This window comes from Bacillus rossius, chromosome 7, assembly GCF_032445375.1.
Source record: "Bacillus rossius redtenbacheri isolate Brsri chromosome 7, Brsri_v3, whole genome shotgun sequence".
NCBI classification, from domain to species: domain Eukaryota; kingdom Metazoa; phylum Arthropoda; class Insecta; order Phasmatodea; family Bacillidae; genus Bacillus; species Bacillus rossius.
The window spans coordinates 13,919,725-13,940,060 of NC_086335.1; the positions used below are offsets into that span (position 1 = coordinate 13,919,725).

General features: G+C 38.7%; 1 protein-coding gene across 1 annotated transcript in view; it reads right to left on the reverse strand.

The window, feature by feature from the left end:
- LOC134534406 (lachesin-like) overlaps positions 1-20,336 on the reverse strand; it is a 424,713-nt gene that overhangs the window by 81,607 nt on the left and 322,770 nt on the right. Inside the window, exon 5 of the mRNA XM_063372870.1 lies at positions 3,834-3,962. Coding sequence (XP_063228940.1) covers positions 3,834-3,962 — 129 coding nt within the window. The remainder of the gene's footprint in view (positions 1-3,833; positions 3,963-20,336) is intronic.

The window sequence follows — 20,336 nt, forward strand, 5'->3', positions numbered from 1 at the left end:
GATACGGAGTTTCATTTGCATGAACATCTTGAGGGCGTGATGTGGAGGCAATTGACAACATGTTTTTCTTTTTTAGTCTTTGGTGGAACGAAAGTAAATGCAAAATTTACGAACCGACTGAGTGCGAAGACAGCGCGCGGTTGTACAGCACGGAAATGACATCACGTTTGCCGCTGGGTCGGTGGTCGTGACGTGGTGTTGAGGTGTTCGTCCATACTCGCCATCACGTGACAAGCAAGGGATTACCGGGCGTGTCACTTGGGAATATCCCGGGTGCAAGATTGGCAGTCGGCGCGGTTTATATGCAAGTAGGTCTCGCCCCTGCCCTTATAATGAACCCACAAGAGGATAGAAGAATTTATTTACGCCCCTAACACTGTGCGGGATGGTTGTGAAGTATGCGACGTATGACATTTTCCTCGGCGTGCAGCTAAAGCCTCGCGAGCCCTAGTTTACTGTGCTGCTATTACCTTGAAAAATTAAATTTTAAATTGTGCTAGCCTTCAAGTGATTTTAAGATTTATATGGTATTGTATTATATTGCCGCCCTCGCCACACCATGCTTTTTTAGAACGCTTTTTTTATTTTTGGTATTTAATTTGGCAAATATTTATTTATAAAATTTGTATATAATCGTTTAACCGTTCGTAGTATTTAGTTATAAGTATTTCAAGCTAGCAATGCTTTTAAAGGATAATTATAATGCTATCTTTTTTTGATTTCCGTGCGTACGAAGTAAGTTTGATTGTAATGTTACAGCATATCATATAACATATATTTTTTTACTAAACATTCAAGCTGTTCCAAATTAAGCGACAGGTATCCTTTCCCAACTTTGTATGAAATATATTGTTACGCCATTTTTAAGTTTTCCTCGTATTAAAATTATATGAAATTTCGTTAAATGTTTTATTAAACTACTACTTATTACCTACTACAGGTCCACCTTAACTTTTTAGTAGTGTTTATCTTTGAAAACTCTATTAGTTTGGCTCACAGCCTATTAGTAAATGTGCAGGTTTAAAGGGTGTAGCGTCTTAAATTTAATGTTTTCTGATGCCGTTGATGCCACAGAGATTTGACGCTGTCCCTAGCAGGTCGTGGGGACTGATACTGCTCTCTGTGAGTGTGGGGGGAGGGGTTGTCTTCCGTACGTTGTCAATCGCACTTGTATATGACTGTATCAGGAGACACCGCCACTTTGGGCACATCATCAATTAAACAAACGTAGCCTCATCCCAAGGGCTAAAAATTAGTTATTAATGGTTAAGTATTGTAAAATGTTCAATCTTTATATATATATTTCTTGTGTGCGTGTGTATGTCACTGAACTCCTCCTAGACGGCTGGACCGATTTCGATGAAATTTTGTGTGTGAGTTCACGGGGATTCGAGGATGGTTTAGATTCACAATTGGATATTTTATCTCGATTCTGAGTTAAGAAAAACTAAAAAAAAAAAAAACACGCTTTAAAAGCAAATATTGCAACGCATTATTAGAAGCCATTAAGTTTTGCTATTGTAAGGAACTAAGTAGAGAGTAAGAAAAAAATAAAGATCCTGACTGTTTATAGCGTCGCCATGTTTGTTTCAATTTTCAATACCCTTTTTGTATATTACAATTTAAATTGCAGAAAAAAAAATCATGTTTCATAGCCACACAAATAGTGAGGATGGTTTAGATTCACAATTGGATATTTTATCTCGATTCTGAGTTAATAAAAACTAAAAAAAACACGCTTTAAAAGCAAAAATTGCAACGCATTATTAGAAGCCATTAACTTTGCTATTGTAAGGAACTAAGTAGAGAGTAAGAAAAAAATAAAGATCCTGACAGTTTATAGTGTCGCCATATTTGTTTCAATTTTCAATACCCTTTTTGTATATTACAATTTAAATTGCAGAAAAAAATCATGTTTCATAGCCACACAAATAGTGAGTGTGTGTCATTTCTCTATGTCCACGAAGTCTCACCGCGTCAATTTTCTCCTTGGAGCGAACCCGTCCGCTTAATTAAATAAACAGCTTTTATCGTTGAATGATTTCATGATTTATTTAATGAAAATATGCTCTCATAAAAAAATTAGTTGGATAGACATTCAATAGGTGTCTTTCTCTCACTCTCTCTCTCTCTCTCTGAAATGTATGTAGCTTTCTCGCGGGTCAGTAATGCAGACAATCTTTACATTCTAGCTCGAGACGGAAAAAACAGTAAATGTGGTTTACAAAGACATTTTATGAAGTGTCTTCCCGTCATTACATTTGAAAGTAGAAACATATTTACTCAAAATTTAGGTAGTAACATATTTTTATTGCAAAGACTGAAATAGAGGTGAGAAAAATTATCATTTGTGAACATAAGAAAACTACTACAACTGTATCAACTGTTATGTTATAATGTTTAAATTTCTAAATGGTGCAAGATAATACAAAATTCCATGCGGAAAAAGTCGTGGGCAGCATATACGTATAGTTATAGGTGTGGGGCTATGCATGCTGATTTTTCATACACTGCATGGATGCGAACATGTAAGAATAATCTATCTTACTATAATAAAACAGTACTTTTTCTGTCTGTCTGTACGCGATTTTGATGAAATTTTGTGTGTGAGTTCACGGGGATTCGAGGATGGTTTAGATTCACAATTGCATATTTTATCTCGATTCTGAGTTAAGAAAAACTAAAAATACATGCTTTAAAAGCAAAAAAACTAAGCATTGTTGATAATTAGCCTCCATGGCAACGGGCTTTTGCATTGTTGTTGCCTTCTGCGTAACCATGGGAAAGGTTTTTGGTAACGGCAGTGGCGTGCCCAAGAGGAGGGGTATGTATAATGAGAAGATACAAAATGTCCAGCGTAGAAAAACTTACCGCCATATCCATATCTCACAAAAAGTACATTTGGGCAGGACAATGTCTGTCGGGTCCGCTAGAAAGATATATAGAAAGATATATAGAAAGATAGGGATGTAAATAGAAAGATACAGAGAGTTATAGAGATATACATAGAGAGATAGGGAATTAGAGAGATAAAGAGAGATGCTTAGTATACGTTTAAAAAATTACAAAAAAAAATTGATTGAGGCATTGCAACGTATGCCGGGCATTATCTAGTAGTATTATAAATGTATTGTGTTTTTAATACGTTTAATACAATTATCTACCACGTAAAAACTATCTAAGCAACAAAAGCTAATTTAACTTTCACTTGTCAATGTAAAGTCACTGAGTACATGCCTGTTTCTTATCCAAGTAAAAAGACGAAACGAATTTTAATTACATAAAAATAAAACTAAATGCTCATAAAGTAGGTATACAAATTGAAAACATTTTTTTAATAAATGTTTTTCCCTGAATTTTTTTAAAAATTTAATTAATTGACATACATTTCGGAGTAAAGAAGTAAAAATTATTATAAAAAGTTGTCATTATATTAAAAAAAACTGTAATTTACATTATTCTAAAAGCCGTTAAATAATCAAATAAACAAAATTAAATTAGAATGCGAACCATTGAACATCGGTAAAAAACTTTTGTTAACATCATTTAATTATCATGAATTCTAAAAGCAATTTTAATTTATAACAAATTGCAAATCTCCTTAGCGGAATGGTACTTATATTTCGGTTGTAAACATCAACACTGTTTGAGAAGTCCTACACAATGTGTTTGATGACTATGTTACTTCTAGCAGGACGGTGGTTTTGCTTGAGGATATAAATTTTCCTTTTTTTTTTTTTTTAGTTATAATGCTTGCCGATTTCATGCGACCCTTTGACAAAGATTCTCCTTCTACAAGCACCTGCGAGAGTTTGTGGGGAGCGTGCACTCACAGTGAACAATCAGCATGATCCTCTTGCTGACGGTGGGAGGCACGCCGTTGGACGCTATGCACAGGTACGCTCCCATGTGAAGCCTGTTCACTCTTGTGATGTTGAACACCGGCCCTTCGATACTGGCCACTGCAACATTTGCAATACACACTCTTCCAAGCCCCGTTTTTAAATGTCCAGGAAGCAAAGCAGAAATCATGACCTTTTGACTCGGTAGTTAAGAGTTCTGGGTTTGCTTTCTGACAAAGTCAGGGATACGTTCTAGGTTTGAAACAGGTGTTGGGTTGTTCATTATTCTCTTTACTACAGAAGGCACTGTCAAGCCACCACCCAATCATCTCGCCTAGTCTGCCTTGGCCACGCCGTGGTCATGTGGTCACGACGACGTCTGGGAATCCAAACCTATCTCTAAGCTTTATCACCCCAAGGGGGGCGGGGTTATGTATTCCTTTACAAAATAACATTCACACCAACAAAAGTGAAAAAAAGGTAAACCACGGGCCATGTGTAAGTTTCTATCGAGTGACCGAAAATTTAGTATATAATAATGTTATTTTATATACACCATTTGCATAAATGCAATTAAGTATTATAATACTATTGTTGTAGATTTATTTTCCACCTTAAATTTAAAAAAATAGTAGTTAAGTCTCCACTTATGTTAATTGTAGTTTTGAAATTTGTTTGGTAACCTCATTTTCTCAAAGTTAATTATTTCAACTACTAGCATTATGTGTTTTAAATTATTTTGCACATTGAAAACCCATTTTTTCTCAGGGAAATAACTCCAGGTTTGTTTGTGAGAATTTTGTTCCATAGTAAATTACATTAGCTGTATTTGGTAAATGTAATGATTTTAAGTTTAGTGTCCCCGCGAAAATAAATCCTGCATACGCCTTTGATCACCACACGAACTAAATGATATATTATGTCATGACTGGCAATTGAAATAAAATAATTGTGCACCTAATAACAAAAAAAATTTTAAGAAAACAAATTAAAGTGATTTTTTTAAATTCAAATACATTCAAGTAATATTACAGATGTATCGTAAGGCGAACAAAACTTTATAAGAAAGTACAAATAGGATCATTTTTATAAGCAATCACTTAAATATGGTGTGATTAAAAAAAATGTGAGCGAGTCTTTAGTACTCGCCAGTGATGTGTAAACATATAATCTCGGTAACGAGCAAACTCAAGCGTTTTCATGTTGTTTATGTTGCAAATTGTCTTAGAATTTAAAATTCGGACACGAAATTAATTGTATTATTCTTTAAAATAATGCTGGGCGTATTAAATAAACTAATAAATAAAATAGTTGCTTTTCAAATTCAAAACTTTCTGGATACGAATCTCACAAATACTTTCTGCGCCAGCCACTAGAATTTGCTGCCTGAATCGTAAACGTTGCTTTCAACCATCAAACGCAAATAGCAATCAGCAACAAAAAACAATCTGATATTTAAAATATTATAAACGACTTTGATAAAATCGCGGCTTTGGACCTGATTTTCAACAAAGGAAATTTATTAAAATACCGCGCATCTTGATAATCTACACTTAGCCAAATAGTAAATACTATAAAGTTTTCGCACACGAGAGAAGTTATACTTTAATGGAGTTTCTAAAATATTAATTTGAAACATTTTAAAACACGTATTTTAACGCTAAGTATATGTTTGTATATTTTTTTCTTAAACGGCTGAAAACAGTCTCTTAATACTTCTTACAAACAAACCTTTATCTGATTGAGCTGATTAAACATTATTATTTTATTATAATGTTCTTAAAAAAATAATTGACGATATATTAACTACGTCCCTTGACGTTTACAAACACGTGCACTGTCACTGTGCTATTAACTCTCTTGAGAATTACGAAGGAGAATCTGTATTGTAATCATTGTACTACCTTTTTTACTAGGTATTTTAAAGCTTGTGATTAATTTGAACTATGACTATTTTAGTTTACATAATATATTCCAGGGTATTTTCACTATCATAAAGTTTCATTTTGCACACCAATACGTTTGGTATGTCCCTTAATGTTTACGAAAGTGACTTTATACTGATTTATGTTGCTGAACGTGGGTCAGCCATCTTTGTGACACATTTCCGTTCAACGACTTACAATCCATTTTCAAGAAATAACTCATACCAAATGCCAGTTATCGAGAGCCAAGATGTTTACACATCAAAAATTACACTACTTTTAGATCTAATACTATAGGGAGATCATTTACATATATATATAACTATGATTATAATTTTTAAGAAATAAACTTACTAAGGAACTGTAAACCACGGTAAGAACAAAAATTAGCGTTTATGCATTAAATACTTCATAAGAATTTCATGACTGAGTCTCAAAAATATTTTATGGCTAAGCCGCTCGGCGCTGAAAGTCAGTCATATCACAGGCTACTAACCACAAAGGCATATTAAGGATGGATAAACACATGAATTAGTAAACGTTTTCAAAGCTCAGAAGTAAAGAGCGCAACCTAGTCTAAAGGGAAAACTTAACTAGGAATCGGCCACACACAAACAACTTCTCCCTTCTTCCCCAATGGTTAACGTACGTTTTTGAATTCGGATTTCAAAGGGTATCGTAAAACTGTCGGGGTGACGTGTTTTGGAATTCACCTGGTTTAATTGTACGCAACGTGCTTCGCCCGAAAATATTTGCTATTTCAGCATGTTGGTGTTATTATACTATGGCGGGATTATTAACAGACAAAACACCTACCAGAACTTTATTTTAATTTGTTTATGCTACTACTATTTAGTACTGGGGAGCAAAGTTATAAACAAATCTAACGTTTAAAATTTAGTAATTACATACTCAAAAGCTACATATAAATTTGATATTAATAAAGTAAATATACGTATACAACAAATAGGCTAAATTTATTTATATATAAGCTAATAACCCATGCCTTCGCTCGCGGAATTTTAGGGTATTGCTTATATCTTACGACTGAAATAAAATTATGTGTTTGATTACACATATTTTCAGATTCATAAAAGATTTACTGCCTAGCAAACCCGTTAGAAACATATTTTATAGTGTTTTTGCATAAGCCTTTTTGGTTTTTAGTACAGCTCAACTGTCGGATTTTATAAAATCTGTTCCAGTGTGTTCGAACATATAATTTTCCATAGTAAAATCAAGTTTACTTTCTTTTCATTTCACGAGGTAGACAATTCAAAAGTTGATAAACATATTTAATTGTTAATAAGTTCATGCAATCGTTTACACAAACACTTATTATTATTATGGTTAAAGCTATTACTAGAAGAATTAATAAATTCACTTTATTACTAATCGCTTCATTATTATGATCTCTTTGATACAATCGCATCTTTTTTTTTGAAATGGAGCGTACATTTATAAAATTTATAATATAAAATTTTATTTATTCTTTAGTAATGCCTAGTATTTGCTTTAAAATATTCCCAAAATTTTACCTCCGTCCTCTTTTCCCACTGGTACGCCTATGAAAAAATTTCTAACTAAATAAAATTGTTAATATCCATTTACCAAATTAAACTTAACTCGTCCTTTTTTTTATTGCAAATATAAAATCCAAAATAATTTAAAAAAATTCATTTTTTTTTTAAATAAATCTTTATCCATCCAATCTTGTTTAAGAAGATCACTTATTTTTTTAAATAAATAAATTGGTCTTTAATTTAAAGTGAGATATTTCTAAAAAAAACATTAAATAAGAAAAGGTAGGTAGCTCAATGTATATTTATTAATAATTTATATTATTATAAATAATGTTTGATTTAATATGTACATATAATTTCTTATTATGTTAATGCCAAATTTACAATATAACACACCTCAATAAGTAGAACTTCATCACGTAGTGAAAATGAGTTGGTAGATTTGGCAAGTTCATAAATTAGCACAGCGTACATGCCGCTTGATTATCTTGAGAGACACAAATTTAAAAAAAAAAAATCGCCTTTTTACATATTTTGCGTTTAGTATAGAAAACAGGCAACAGTTCAAAATTTATGTTATTCTTGCTCAGTTTGATTCCTTCGTCAAAATTTGCTCAAATATTTTTTTTTTATTTCAATAAAAACTAACTTACCTCCGTTTCACTGTCATTGTGGTCAAGCATAAAATTTTTTGGTAAAAACACGTTACATAATTAATTGTTTTAATTACTCGTGCTCAGTTTCTTATATCGAGGTTTAATTACTATGGAGATATGAGTTTTTTTATGATAAAACAATACTTATATCTTTTTCACACCATGAAAAGTTGAAATCAGAATAATTGTTAAATTTCTACTCGTATTCCTATAGACTTGTTGTTCATTTCAAATATCATAAACTTATCCAGTGTATTTTGAAATATGCATTTATTTCTTTAAACCAAACTTAACCCTTTTCATCCTTGGGAAGTAATCTCGTTCAGTTTAAGATTAAAATTGTTAATATAGCAAAAATTTTGTTTGGAAATTTTTATATATTTATGATTGGTACTAAATATATATCTTAAATCAAAACTTGGAGATATATTTATATATCCATCTCAAATAATATTCTTCCCTTTTTGGAACCTACGAAGTGGAATTACACAAACTAGTAAATCTGTAGTTGGCAGTTTTAGTTTGTTTATTGTTGGTACCAAATATATTTTAGTGTGCTTGATTAGATTCCAAGTTATATTTAAATATAATAAAACCATCTCTACACTTTTATCACACCTTAGGGGTTGAATTTCGCAAAATGATAAAATTGTTTTTGTTTATTTTGGTATGTTTATTATTCGTACCCAAATATTATATTAGTATTGATTAGTTTCAGAGACATAATTAATCATCTATTTACGATATTTTACATTTTTTACCCCTTTTTGTTTAATATATACTTCATACCCTTAGGGGTGAGATTCTATAATATATATATATATATATATATATATATATAAGAAAATATATAAATACCCCATTTAAGTCAGCAAAACTCCTTAATAATAAAAAAATGTGTTCAAGGAGTCCACGTATAACAGAAGAAAAAAATTATTAGTATTTTTATTTAGCAAGAGATAATAATTGAGAATAGTAAAAATGCGGGTATGATCTCGAATGAAAAATCTATCATATCCCGCGCCGTGTTTTCTCGTATCCGTTCAATGGCATTTTTGTGCCTCTTTTGGTGGTTTATTACCACGTTGCCTTTCAAATACCATATAACTGATTCTGCCTTTTTATTATTGAAGTAAAACTTCTTTGGGTGCGATGGGAGTTAAATTTCAAGGCCGAATTTTAATGCAAAGTTTTTTGTTAAATATTTTTTTTATTTTTTTTTCCTTACCTAACTAAAAACTAAGTGTATTTTGTTTGGGAGGGTCTGGGTTAGGGAAGACTCTAGGTGCGTCCCAGGCCGAAGCCTTTACGCCTATTCATGCTGGGTTTAAACCATGTAGACAAGGGAGCATGCATCGTGTGCTTGTTCGGGGATTGGCCAGCCATGGCTGCAATTGGCGCCATGACTAACTCCCCTTCTTAATACTAGACTATAACTAGATAAGTTAGGCCCAGGTAAAACCTCCATAGACAGAGGGAAAACCCTGGGCACTTACATGCGGGATGCAAAATTTCATGCATTAATTACGAGCAGGTCGGTTACAGGAACAGAAGGATGGTTCAGGAAGAAGAGTTGGTCAGAGTAGAAAGAGTCTACCATGCGGGGGTTGGGCGCTTGGACGGTTGTGTCCACTTGTGGTGTTTAGGGGCACTGGTTTTTTAGGGGCGACTTAGTCGTTTCCCCCCAGCTGCCAGCCAGCTGAATCTTAATACTATTTTGTAGTCTAACTCTAAATGACATGTGTTGTAGCGCATGTGTGAGCATTAAATGTTTTTAAAAACGTTAACTATCCGCGAGCTGAGACAAGGGCCTTAACTCCGGAGAAACTATAGCTTCAGGTCGCCTGTCGCCTGTCAATGGCTGTCGGCACTTAGAGAAATTAGTTCGTCCGTCATTGTTTAACCCTTTATCACAGCATCTACGCTTCGAAGCTACGAGTAATTAATTTAAATAGTGTTTCCGCGAGTTGGCGCGTCAGGAATCACTCAGGAAAAGGACACAGCGCTTGTCGCCTGTCGCCAATAAGGGCAGTCGGTCGGTCGTGAAACTATCCAGTTCCTTCATCGCGAGCCCTTCAGCCCCAACTTCTACGCTTGATTTTCTACGGTTTTGTGCGCGTGTAGTATTAACTGTAGATGTGTTTAAGAGCTGCCAGCATACTTGTGTGAAGTGCGCTAGGAGAACTGTGCATTTAAAAACACGCCTGCCCTCGCTATGTTAAAGGATAGGGCAGAATTTTCTCGCCAGTCCGCAACCGTTTGGTCGGGGTATGGCTTTTTCGGGAAAGCTGCGTCGAGCGTGGCCGGGTGGCCGCGTAGGCGCGCTGTGATTGGCCGAAGGGTCCGGCCAATGACAGGTCACTACGGTGGTCGGTGCGCGAGTACCATTTTCGGTCGCTTAAACTTAATTATTTCATCCGGGTCATATTGTCCGAGGGATGAAACAAGTGGGTTTTGATTTGTCGCACATTTATCGTAAAATGTTTGTGTAGTTCGAATGAAAAAACCGTGTAATGTCTCCATGTCCGTTTCCCGATGGAGTGCCTCTACTGGGCAGTATCTGGGGGCGTCTGTGGCGATACGAATGCATCTATTTTGTATTCGCTGCAGTTTTAGTAAATGTGTTTTGGCTACTGTGGCCCACACGGGGGCTGCATAAGTAATTATAGGTCTGATTAGGGCAGTATACAGGGCCAGGCCATTGTACACAGTGCCCCCCAGGCGCCTACTCATTACTGGGTAGAGTGAGCTCATTCTCCCATATGCTTGGCCGCGCTTGGTGTCTATATGGTTTCGCCATAGTAGTTTGCGGTCCATAATGACTCCTAAGTATTTAGCTGCATCCTTGTGCGGTATATTTTCGCCGAATAAGGTGAGCTGTGGCCTGTTGTTTGGTTGCGGTAGATTTTTGCGTGTAAATATTACTACCTCTGACTTGGTGGTATTAATTTTAGTGCGCCATTTTGTGCACCACTGTTGCATTGCATCTAGCGCGGTTTGCAGTCGAGTCGTAGCTAGGCGCAGATTATGTGATCTGCTATACAGAACCGTGTCGTCTGCATAGCAGCCTAGTTTCACGAGGCGGTGTTCTGGTTTGGGTATGTCACTTACATACACATTAAATAATACTGGCCCTAAAATGCAGCCTTGTGGTACGCCGGCATGTATGTGTTTGAGTGTAGATTTAGTGCCTTCCGCAGTGACTCTAAAAGTTATATTGGCCAGGTATGATGCTATTAATTTTACGTAACAGTCAGGGAAACCTGTTTCGTACAGTTTGTGTATTAAGCCTGCGTGAAAGACTCTGTCAAATGCTTTTTCAACATCTAGGAATGTAGCAATTACATAGTCCTCGACATTGTATGCGCTAGTGATTTCCTCTGTGAGGCGGACTAGTGGCTGTATTGTAGAGTGCGCTGCGCGAAAACCAAACTGCTCGTTGGGCAGGATGTTATGTTCACGTATGTGTATATTTAACCTATGTAATATAATACGTTCGGCTACTTTTTACAGCGTGCTTAAGAGACTTATTGGTCTGTAGTTTTGCGGGAGGGATTTGTCTTCCCCTGGTTTGTGAAAGACAATTACATTTGCCTTTTTCCATTGCGTAGGGAAGTGTTGTAATACTAATATTGCATTAATACACGCAGCTAAGTATTCCAGCGTTTCGTCTGGGAGTTGTTTTAAGACAATAGCTTGGATGCTATCATTTCCGGGGGCTTTTCTGGGTTTCATTCGCTTAATGACCCTTTTAATTTCTTGTGCGAAGGTGAGTGTCGGTTCCACTAGCACTGGTTGTTGTAGTTTAGTGCGTAGTTCCCTATATATGTGGGCAGTGAATTGCCTATCGCAAGGCTGGTTGTGCGGCTGGAATGCAGTTTCCAGTGTTTTTACAAAGGCTTCTGCCTTGTCCGCGGGTTTGAAAGCTATTCCCGTGTCAGTTTGTAGGGGAGGAATTTTCTGTGATTTATTAAATATGCGTTTCGTCATAGTCCAGGCGCTATTGTCCTGGATTTTGAGTTTAGAAATTTTGTGTTCCCATGAGCGGGCACGCCAGAGTTCTATTTCTTCCGATATTACTGTCTGTAATTTATTTATTCGGCGCTTGGTTTCGGCCGGTCTGTGTCTCGTGTACCGTCTACGTAGGCGGCTTTTTTGTTCTATTAATTGCGAGATGTATGCTGGCAGCTCGTCATGCTCTAACCTAATCTCCTTTTCTGGTATGCACGCGGTTATCCCGTCTTGTATTTTTGTTGTGAGGTCAGCTATCGCTGCCTCCAATTCATTGCCTGTTGTAATATTAAGCTCTTTAGCGTCAGGCAAGGCATGTATTAACCCTCCTGCAGTCGCGTGGTTGACATGTGTCACCCACTTCCTCTTTGTTACCAAGAACTAGGTATTGGGAGGGGTTTCCGGTCCGAGCCTGACAGTACCTTTCTGTGAGGCTTGGCGGATTGTACCACTGTAGTTAGTCGCCTGCTTTTCTCTGACGATGTTGTGTGGTTACTGTTAGAAGTGAGTTGGTTGACATATGTCCCCCGTGCGACCATCTACATAACTTTGTTATAAGGTAGGATTGCAATTTTTAATTTCTGTTTTATAATAATGTATTCTCAGTAAAGATATATTTAATATTATATATTATAATATATTATATATATTATAATATATAATATAATAATAATATATAATATATAATATAATATAATATATTATAATATAATATATATTATAATATATTTAATATTATATATTATAATATTTATTTTAATATTATTAATATATTTTATATATATTTAAATTATATGTTTTTAATTTGAAAGAACTTATTTGCTGTAAAAATTTAAATTTTTTACTTTTGTAATTTAATTATTTTTTCTTTTTGATTGAAAATTTTATAACTGTTACTACGCCTTACTGGCTTTGCAGGCCAGTATGGCGGAACCAAAAAAGAGAAGGACAGAAGTTTCCTCGGATCCAGCCGTGTGGATGAAGTGGCTGAATGAAGTTGAAGAGACCGAGATTGCTGGTGAGTCGGATTCTGATGAAAGTGATTATATGTGTGAGAGTGATCATGATTCTGGCACTGATCAGTCTGGTGACGAGAACAGTGATGCTGACACTGAAGAGCAAAACTATAAAACTTTTGTAGGGAAAAATGGAAAAACAAAATGGGTCTGCAGTTTGCCTAAAAAATAATGTCAGAACCCGTAGAGAAAACATAATTACGCACCTGCCAGGACCGAAAGGAGTAGCCACAAAGCTCGTTTCTCCAGAAAAAATATTAGATCTTTTCATAGACGAGCAGGTTTTCAATATGATTGTAGAATCTACAAATATTTACATTGATTCTGTAAAATGTAAATATGAAAGGGAACGTGATGCAAAAAACACAGATGAAGCGGAAATTAGGGCCTTATTTGGACTTCTTCTTTTGATAGGTACTTACAAAGGCTCAAGGACAAACATTGATAAATTATGGGACAACACCAAGGGGAATGGCTTAGAATCTTGCTACCTGACAATGAGTAAACGGAGGTTTTTCTTTCTTCTCAGATGCCTTCGTTTCGATGACATTCGAGATAGGGCTACTCGAAGAGAATTTGACAAATTTGCTCCCATAAGAAATATTTTTGAAGTTGTAAACAACAATTTTTCAAAATATTTCATTCCTAGTGAATATCTCACAATAGATGAACAGTGGTTGGTATTTCGTGGGAAATGTCCATTCCGTCAGTATCTACCAAAGAAACTGGCCAAATATGGAATTAAAGTGTTTGCGCTTGTAGATGCAAAAATGGCATACACGATGAATTAAGAATGTTACCTAGGTAATCAACCCGAAGGACCTTTCAGGAAAAGCAACTCGCCGACAGATGTTGTTATGAGGCTGTGTGAGCCTATCAATGGTTCACATCGTAATGTGACCACAGATATTTGGTTTAGCAGCTATCCTCTGGCTAAAAACCTTTTGTCAAAAGGACTTACCTTTGTCGGCACTCTCAGAAAAAACAAGGCTGAAATTCCGAGAGAATTTTTGCCAAATAAACAGCGTGAGCCTAATTCTTCAATGTTTGGGTTCCAAGAAGATATTACATTGGTTTCATACTGCTCTAAGAAAAATCAAGCAGTTTTGTTGTTATCAACTTTGTATCATGACAGCAACATTGACGAGGAAACTGGAGATAATCATATTTTACAACAAGACAAAAATCGGGGTTGATTTACTTGATCAACTGATAGAAAAATACGACGTGGCAAGAACTACACGAAGGTGACCAATGGTAGTTTTTTTCGACTTGTTGAACATTTCGGCTCTAAATGCATAAGTAATTTTGAAGCTTAATTTGGGAAAGCAATTATCTAGAAGTGAATTCCTCGGAGATCTGGCTTGGGAATTGATTAGGCCACAGATCCAGTATCGCTCAACATTGCCGCAAATTCCAGTTGAACTGAGACGACGAGCCCACATTCTACTCGGACAACCAGAAGGTAATGCAAATGTATCAAAAGGACGTGACGGTGCCAGAGGACGTTGTTTCCTTTGTGGACGCCACAGGGACAAGACGACACGAAAATGGTGTTCAAAATGCCGAAAATGGGTGTGCAATGAACATCTAAAAAATGTATGTGAAGAATGTTTGTAAAAAAATAATGTGAATATGCTAGACTGTAGTGTTTACAAGTGGAAAGTATGATATGAAAGTGAAGTGACAAATGCCGATAAAGTATGCACAATGAGCATATGTAAATACAAAATGTGTGTAAAAAGTGTATATCATGACGTGATGGTTCCAGGGAGGTTTTTGTTGTCAATGCCATACTGACTGGTTGATTATAATGTATGTGCAATGAAATATGTGTATTAGCAATGTGTGTAAAATGTGTATTTTTGGTTTTTGAACTTTATTGAAACCCCTAAACTTGCAGAAAGATATAATTTACAAACCACAGCATTATTTAACAGTATTATATGAAAATAAAAAATGGGTGACACCTGTCAACCACGCGACCTTTCACGATAGAACAATATACGCTACTGCTGGAGGGTTAAATGATTTTGAAAGCCCCTCCAATCGGCGCGGTGATAGTCTTTAGTTTTGCGGGGCGTGTTGGTTTCTGTGTTCGCATTGTCGAATAGAATGTGAACTGGGAAGTGGTTGAGGACATTTCATGCACCACTTCCAGCTCGAAACCTGTATTAAAACGCTTATTAATAACTATGTCCAGTACGTCAGGAAAAGAATTTATTTGGCCTGTGTCATGAGTAGGCTCTGAGGGAGCATGCACATGGTAATTTCTGTTAAGTTGATGCGTATAGAGCAGTCCACCGTTCGCTGTAGTGCGCCTGCAGTTCCACTCTATATGCTTAGCATTTATGTCCCCGATAGCTAGGAAACACGGACCTACATTGTATAAAGCCTCCAGGTCTGCCATGGTAAGTGATCGGCCTGGCTTAGCATATATGGAAATTATTTTAACTTGTTGTCTATTAATGACCAGGTTAATGCCTACAGCTTCCAAGTTAGGGAACTGTGGGAGCTGGCATTCTGTATGTTTAATTCGCCTATGTACAGCTATAGCAACGCCTCCGCCTCTGGCATCATTAGCCCTATCGTGCCTATAGATGACATAATTTAATATAGTAAGTCGGTCTGCCTGACGCAAAAATGTTTCGTTGATTGCCGCGATATCAATTTTATAATTATTTAAGTGATGAGTAAATTCTGATATTTTATTCTTAATTCCACGTGCATTCCAGAAAAGGATTTTGTATAGACTATTATTAGTGTTTCCGGCCGATTGCGTTTGGTACGGTCCGGAATTATTTGCTGCCATTGAGGCGAGCAGTGAGAAGTTTTACGAAGCCCATTGTGGCCTGTATTTTGTCTGGCAGCTCCGTTTGCGGGTTGCACCATATGGCCATGAGTTGGCACATTGGCATGATGGTCGCTGCCAGGTTGGGGTCCGTCTTGAAGGTCTCAGATTTCTCCAAGACCTGCAGGAAGTCCTCCAGCACTGGTTGTTTTGGTGTGGGCGCGGGGGTGGGCTGGGGTGCCGATGACGTCCCCGGGGCGGCATCAACTGCAATTTTGTTGGCAGGTGCAGGTGAGGCCTGCTGCGGCTGAGCAGGAGGGGCCTTCTGCGGCTCACTGCGTCGTTGGGCCGGAGTCTGCGGTGCGGGAGGCGCAGGTGTGTCGCGCGGTTTGCGTGAGGCACCCTTACCATTTTTGTCGCCGCTCGGGTGCTTTTTGAAGTGTGGTGCGGGCTGGCCCTGGAACTGTCGGCGAGGCCTGTAGTCGTTGGCACAGACTGGCCATTCTGTTTCGCGGTAGTTCGGATCCTGCGCAAGGGGCGCGAACCTGTTTGGTGCTGGTTGGGGGACGTATTGCCCCAATTGGGGGGGGGGGGCGCAGGGGGGCCCCAGGGGCAGTGCCTGGGTGGTGCCGGTGGGCCCGAGTACTGGCGCGGGTTGCCAGGTTGCTGGCCTGAGGGGCCTTGTGGCTAAGGTGGTGTTTGTGCTTCCGCTGCAGCACGCCGATTTGCCTTCATGTCATATTTCGATTGCCGCTCTCGCTCGCGTCGTGTCTGTGGCGGAAGGTGACGGCGCGATTCAGCCTTGTAGACCGGGCAGCCCCGGTAGTTGGCTGCATGCTGCCCTTTGCAGTTGGCGCAGCGTACGTATTCGCGGCTGCCCCCGTGCGGGCAGTCTGGAGCGCGGTGCGGGCCGCTGCACCAGCGGCAGACAGATTTGGAATTGCAGCATTTGCCCACGTGGCTGAAGCGCTGACAATTGCTGCATTGATTTGGCCCCTCCGGGTGGCGAATTCCCGGATGGCAAGGATTTGGTTACTGTCGCAAGTCTGAGGGACTTCGACTACGAGCTTATCGCATTTCTGATGCGAATACTGGTTTTCCAAGAACCAGAACGACTGCACGGGCAGCCGCATGTTCTGGAACGTTTCGGCGAGGAATTCGGCTGGGGTCTCCCTGTGGACACCCCTGAACACGAATTTGCTTGGTATTTCGTCCTTTTGAAGTAGGACTGAAAACTGGGCGCCTATGGCCTGAAGGGCCCTGATTGCCAGTTGATACTCGGGCACGCTCGCGGTCTGTATCTGTAGCTGGTCGCGGCCATGGTTGTAAACCGTGAACTTGTCCTGAAGGGACCCCTTCAGGGCGCGGTAGATCGCCGGGTAGTTGTGGGTGGCATCCACTAGTGCGTACAACGGCTTTATTTGGTTCCGACCAGGTTTGGTCGCTGCCTGTTGCGGCTGTGCGGGCGCTGCGGGCGCGCCGGACGCTGAGGGTGCTGCGGAGGGCGCGGGGGGTGAGGGGCCCCCGGCCACGCCTGTCATGTCATCATGATTCCGTTTCGGCCGCTTGCCCTGGACCGTTTGCCATGGGCAGTCACTCCTGTCGTCGCCTGAGATCATGGGAGCCGTCTCTGAAGTATCCATTTCGGTGCTCCTTTAGTCCGTGTCCGTCGCTGCCTTTCGCACCGAATCACCCACTGACCGCAAACGGCTAGGCCAAGGGGGACAGAGCCCCGGGTGTAATCAGTGTTTCTGGCTCTGGTGAGTCTTAGTCAGTCGTCAACAGCAGCTTAAACCTTTCACCTGTGCGCACAGGGCGCACAGGAACTGTGTTCGGTGGCTGTGTGGCACTAATAAGTGCAAGCACAACTTGTCGATTCTCTTCGCACATTACTCCAGTGCAGCTCCTTGAAGATCTGGTAGGTCTGGCAGAGCAGCTCCGTCAGACGACGTCTCTCCTCAGCAGCGCAGCTCGGAATCTTTTTCGCCTTTTTGTTAAATATTGTGAAATGATTTCTGATGCTGAACGGTTGCGGACGGTGCAGAGAACTTGGCGGGCTGCGGGCTCCACATGGAGGCTTGCGGCTTAGGTGTAACCCTGCCATGCTGCAGGGATAGGCGGGTCGCGCCGGTTGGAACCTGCCTGCGCCTGACGTTACCCCTACTTGGGCCGAGGGCAACGCACGGGGTTTGAGGTTATTGTGCGCCGCACCATTGGTCATCTTTGCAAGAAAATAGTGTTTTTTAAGTACGCATTATTTTAATTACTTGTTTGAATCAGTATTGTTTAACAGTGTTATATGATTATTGTTTAGGTAACCTTGCGTTCTGGATGCTTCGTAGTCAGATAGCCTCGCGATAATGTAACATTGAAGACTCGTAGTCGCGTAGTCTCGTAACCTCATGGTTCATAGTCGCGTAGTCATAATGTCTTGAAGCCTTGTAGACTTGTATCTGCATAATCAAGTAGCCTTGTAATCTTATTACATAATGCTGTTGGAGCAATTGGAGCCATGTATCTTCGAAGCCTCGTAGCCTTGTAGTCAAATAGCGTTAGGCCCAAGACTATTTGAAGTCGAATACTTTTGACATCATTGATTGCTGGAGCCAAAACACTGTTGTAGAAAATGACTGATGGAGGCATTGTATCCTAACGTAAAAATAACGAACGCAACCTACTGAGTTGAATGTTCGTGAAAATGAACTTCCGTTTCGTTTGATGTGCTTCCTTTTTGTTGAATGTGCTTCAGATTGTGCTTCCTTTTTGTGATTGTTCTTTCAAATGTGCTTCCTTTTTGCGATTGTGCTTCCAAATGTGCTTCTTTTATCCATGAATTTGCTTCCAAATCTGCTTCCTTTTTGTGATTGTGCTACCAAATGTGCTTCCTTTTCGATCATGTTTCGACTCGTGTATTATTTTTAATGGATCTTGATTTTACCAGTATATTTTTTCTTCGGTTGCAGGTATATAAGCTATTCCTAAACAGCAGGTCACTCAGTTTGTTACTGTCGTTGACGGTAAAGATCACATAGTTTGAATAATTTGGTGCAGAAGTCACGTTCTTGAGAACTGGATGGCATCTTTACCGTCTTTAAAGACAAACTCGATGGAGGTTGTACCATCAACTACGGGAACCCTGACGTCATCACTGGAGGAGACTTCAACAGTCGTGGTACTACCAGCAGAAGAGACTTTAATGCCGGTAATGCTGACTGTACAGGAAACCTCGATGAACGCTGTTTCGCCCTCGATGGAGTTCAATGGATGACGAATCGTAAACAACTATCGAACATCGATGTCATTACTGCGACCAGATTTTCTCAAACATCATCAATGCTTGTTGATACGAGAAGAGAGAATGTGCCAAGAATCTTCCTCGCAACATGTTTGGTTGTGAGAAATGTCATAAGCAGTTTGCCAGAAAAGATAATATCAACACGCACATTAAGATATGTAAAGGTCCTATTGTGTGGCAGAAAGTAAAGGCTTCTATACAACAACGATGCATTTATGTTCATAAGAGTATGCCTGGAAATGGTACAACTGTGGCAACGCCAGTCTCTGGAACAGGTCTGAAAGGCTCGTCTTCATCATTACGGTATCCTTGCAGCTACTGTGATACGTCGTTCGCATTTTCCCATGATGCACGAAGACATGAGCGGAGCAAATGCAAGAAGAATCCTTCTTGCATGAAGTTTCGCTATGATGAGTGCCATAAATGATTTATTCGAACTGACAGTTTGCGACATCATGCAAAAAAATGTAAAGGTGAAGTCTGTGCGGCTACTGCTGAACTACCTGCAGAAATATTGACTCCTCGCTTTTGATTGGAGACTCGTAAGCGTACAAGCAAGAAAACTGATGTGCAGCATCCGATTGCTATGGCGTCTCGACATGGAACTAAACCTTAGACTGTGTTCAGTGCATTACAGTTGAATGATAATGGCTTCTACTTGGCGCAGTCTTCATTTCGTGGAACATTTAAAGACTACTATAATCTAAATACGATAAGTGAGTCGAAGGACATTTGAACTTTTCTAGATGATATCAGACAGGACATAATCAATCAGCTTACTGATGACGTAGCAACAAACGGTCCATTAAAATATAACTTGTGGTTGAAATGTATATAATGATGACAAAGTGAAGAAGTGTGCATTCATGATGTCTACCGCAGTAATTTATAGTTCTAACGATGTGAGGCAAACTGTTAAGCATGGTGTCCGATTGGAGCTAAGAATTAGTCATTTCACGCCTATGCAGATCTAAATGATTATATGTTCGCTAACTTTCGAAAGTGTTCCTGTAGTAGATTATAAATAAAGAAGTAAAGGTTATGTTTGTAAAGGAACATGTGTTGTTTTATTTTCGAACCTGTTTTTTTAAGGTATTTGTACATAAAATAAATTATTTTTGTATCGCCAAGGGATAGAACCAAGTTTGGAATTAATTATTACTTTAATGAGTGAATTTTTTGATGAATTTTGGATTTTATTGCCAAATCTTTAGCTAAATAATTACAATATTTCAAGATGACGCCCAAATTTCAAGATAGCGGGCACCTTAGTATTA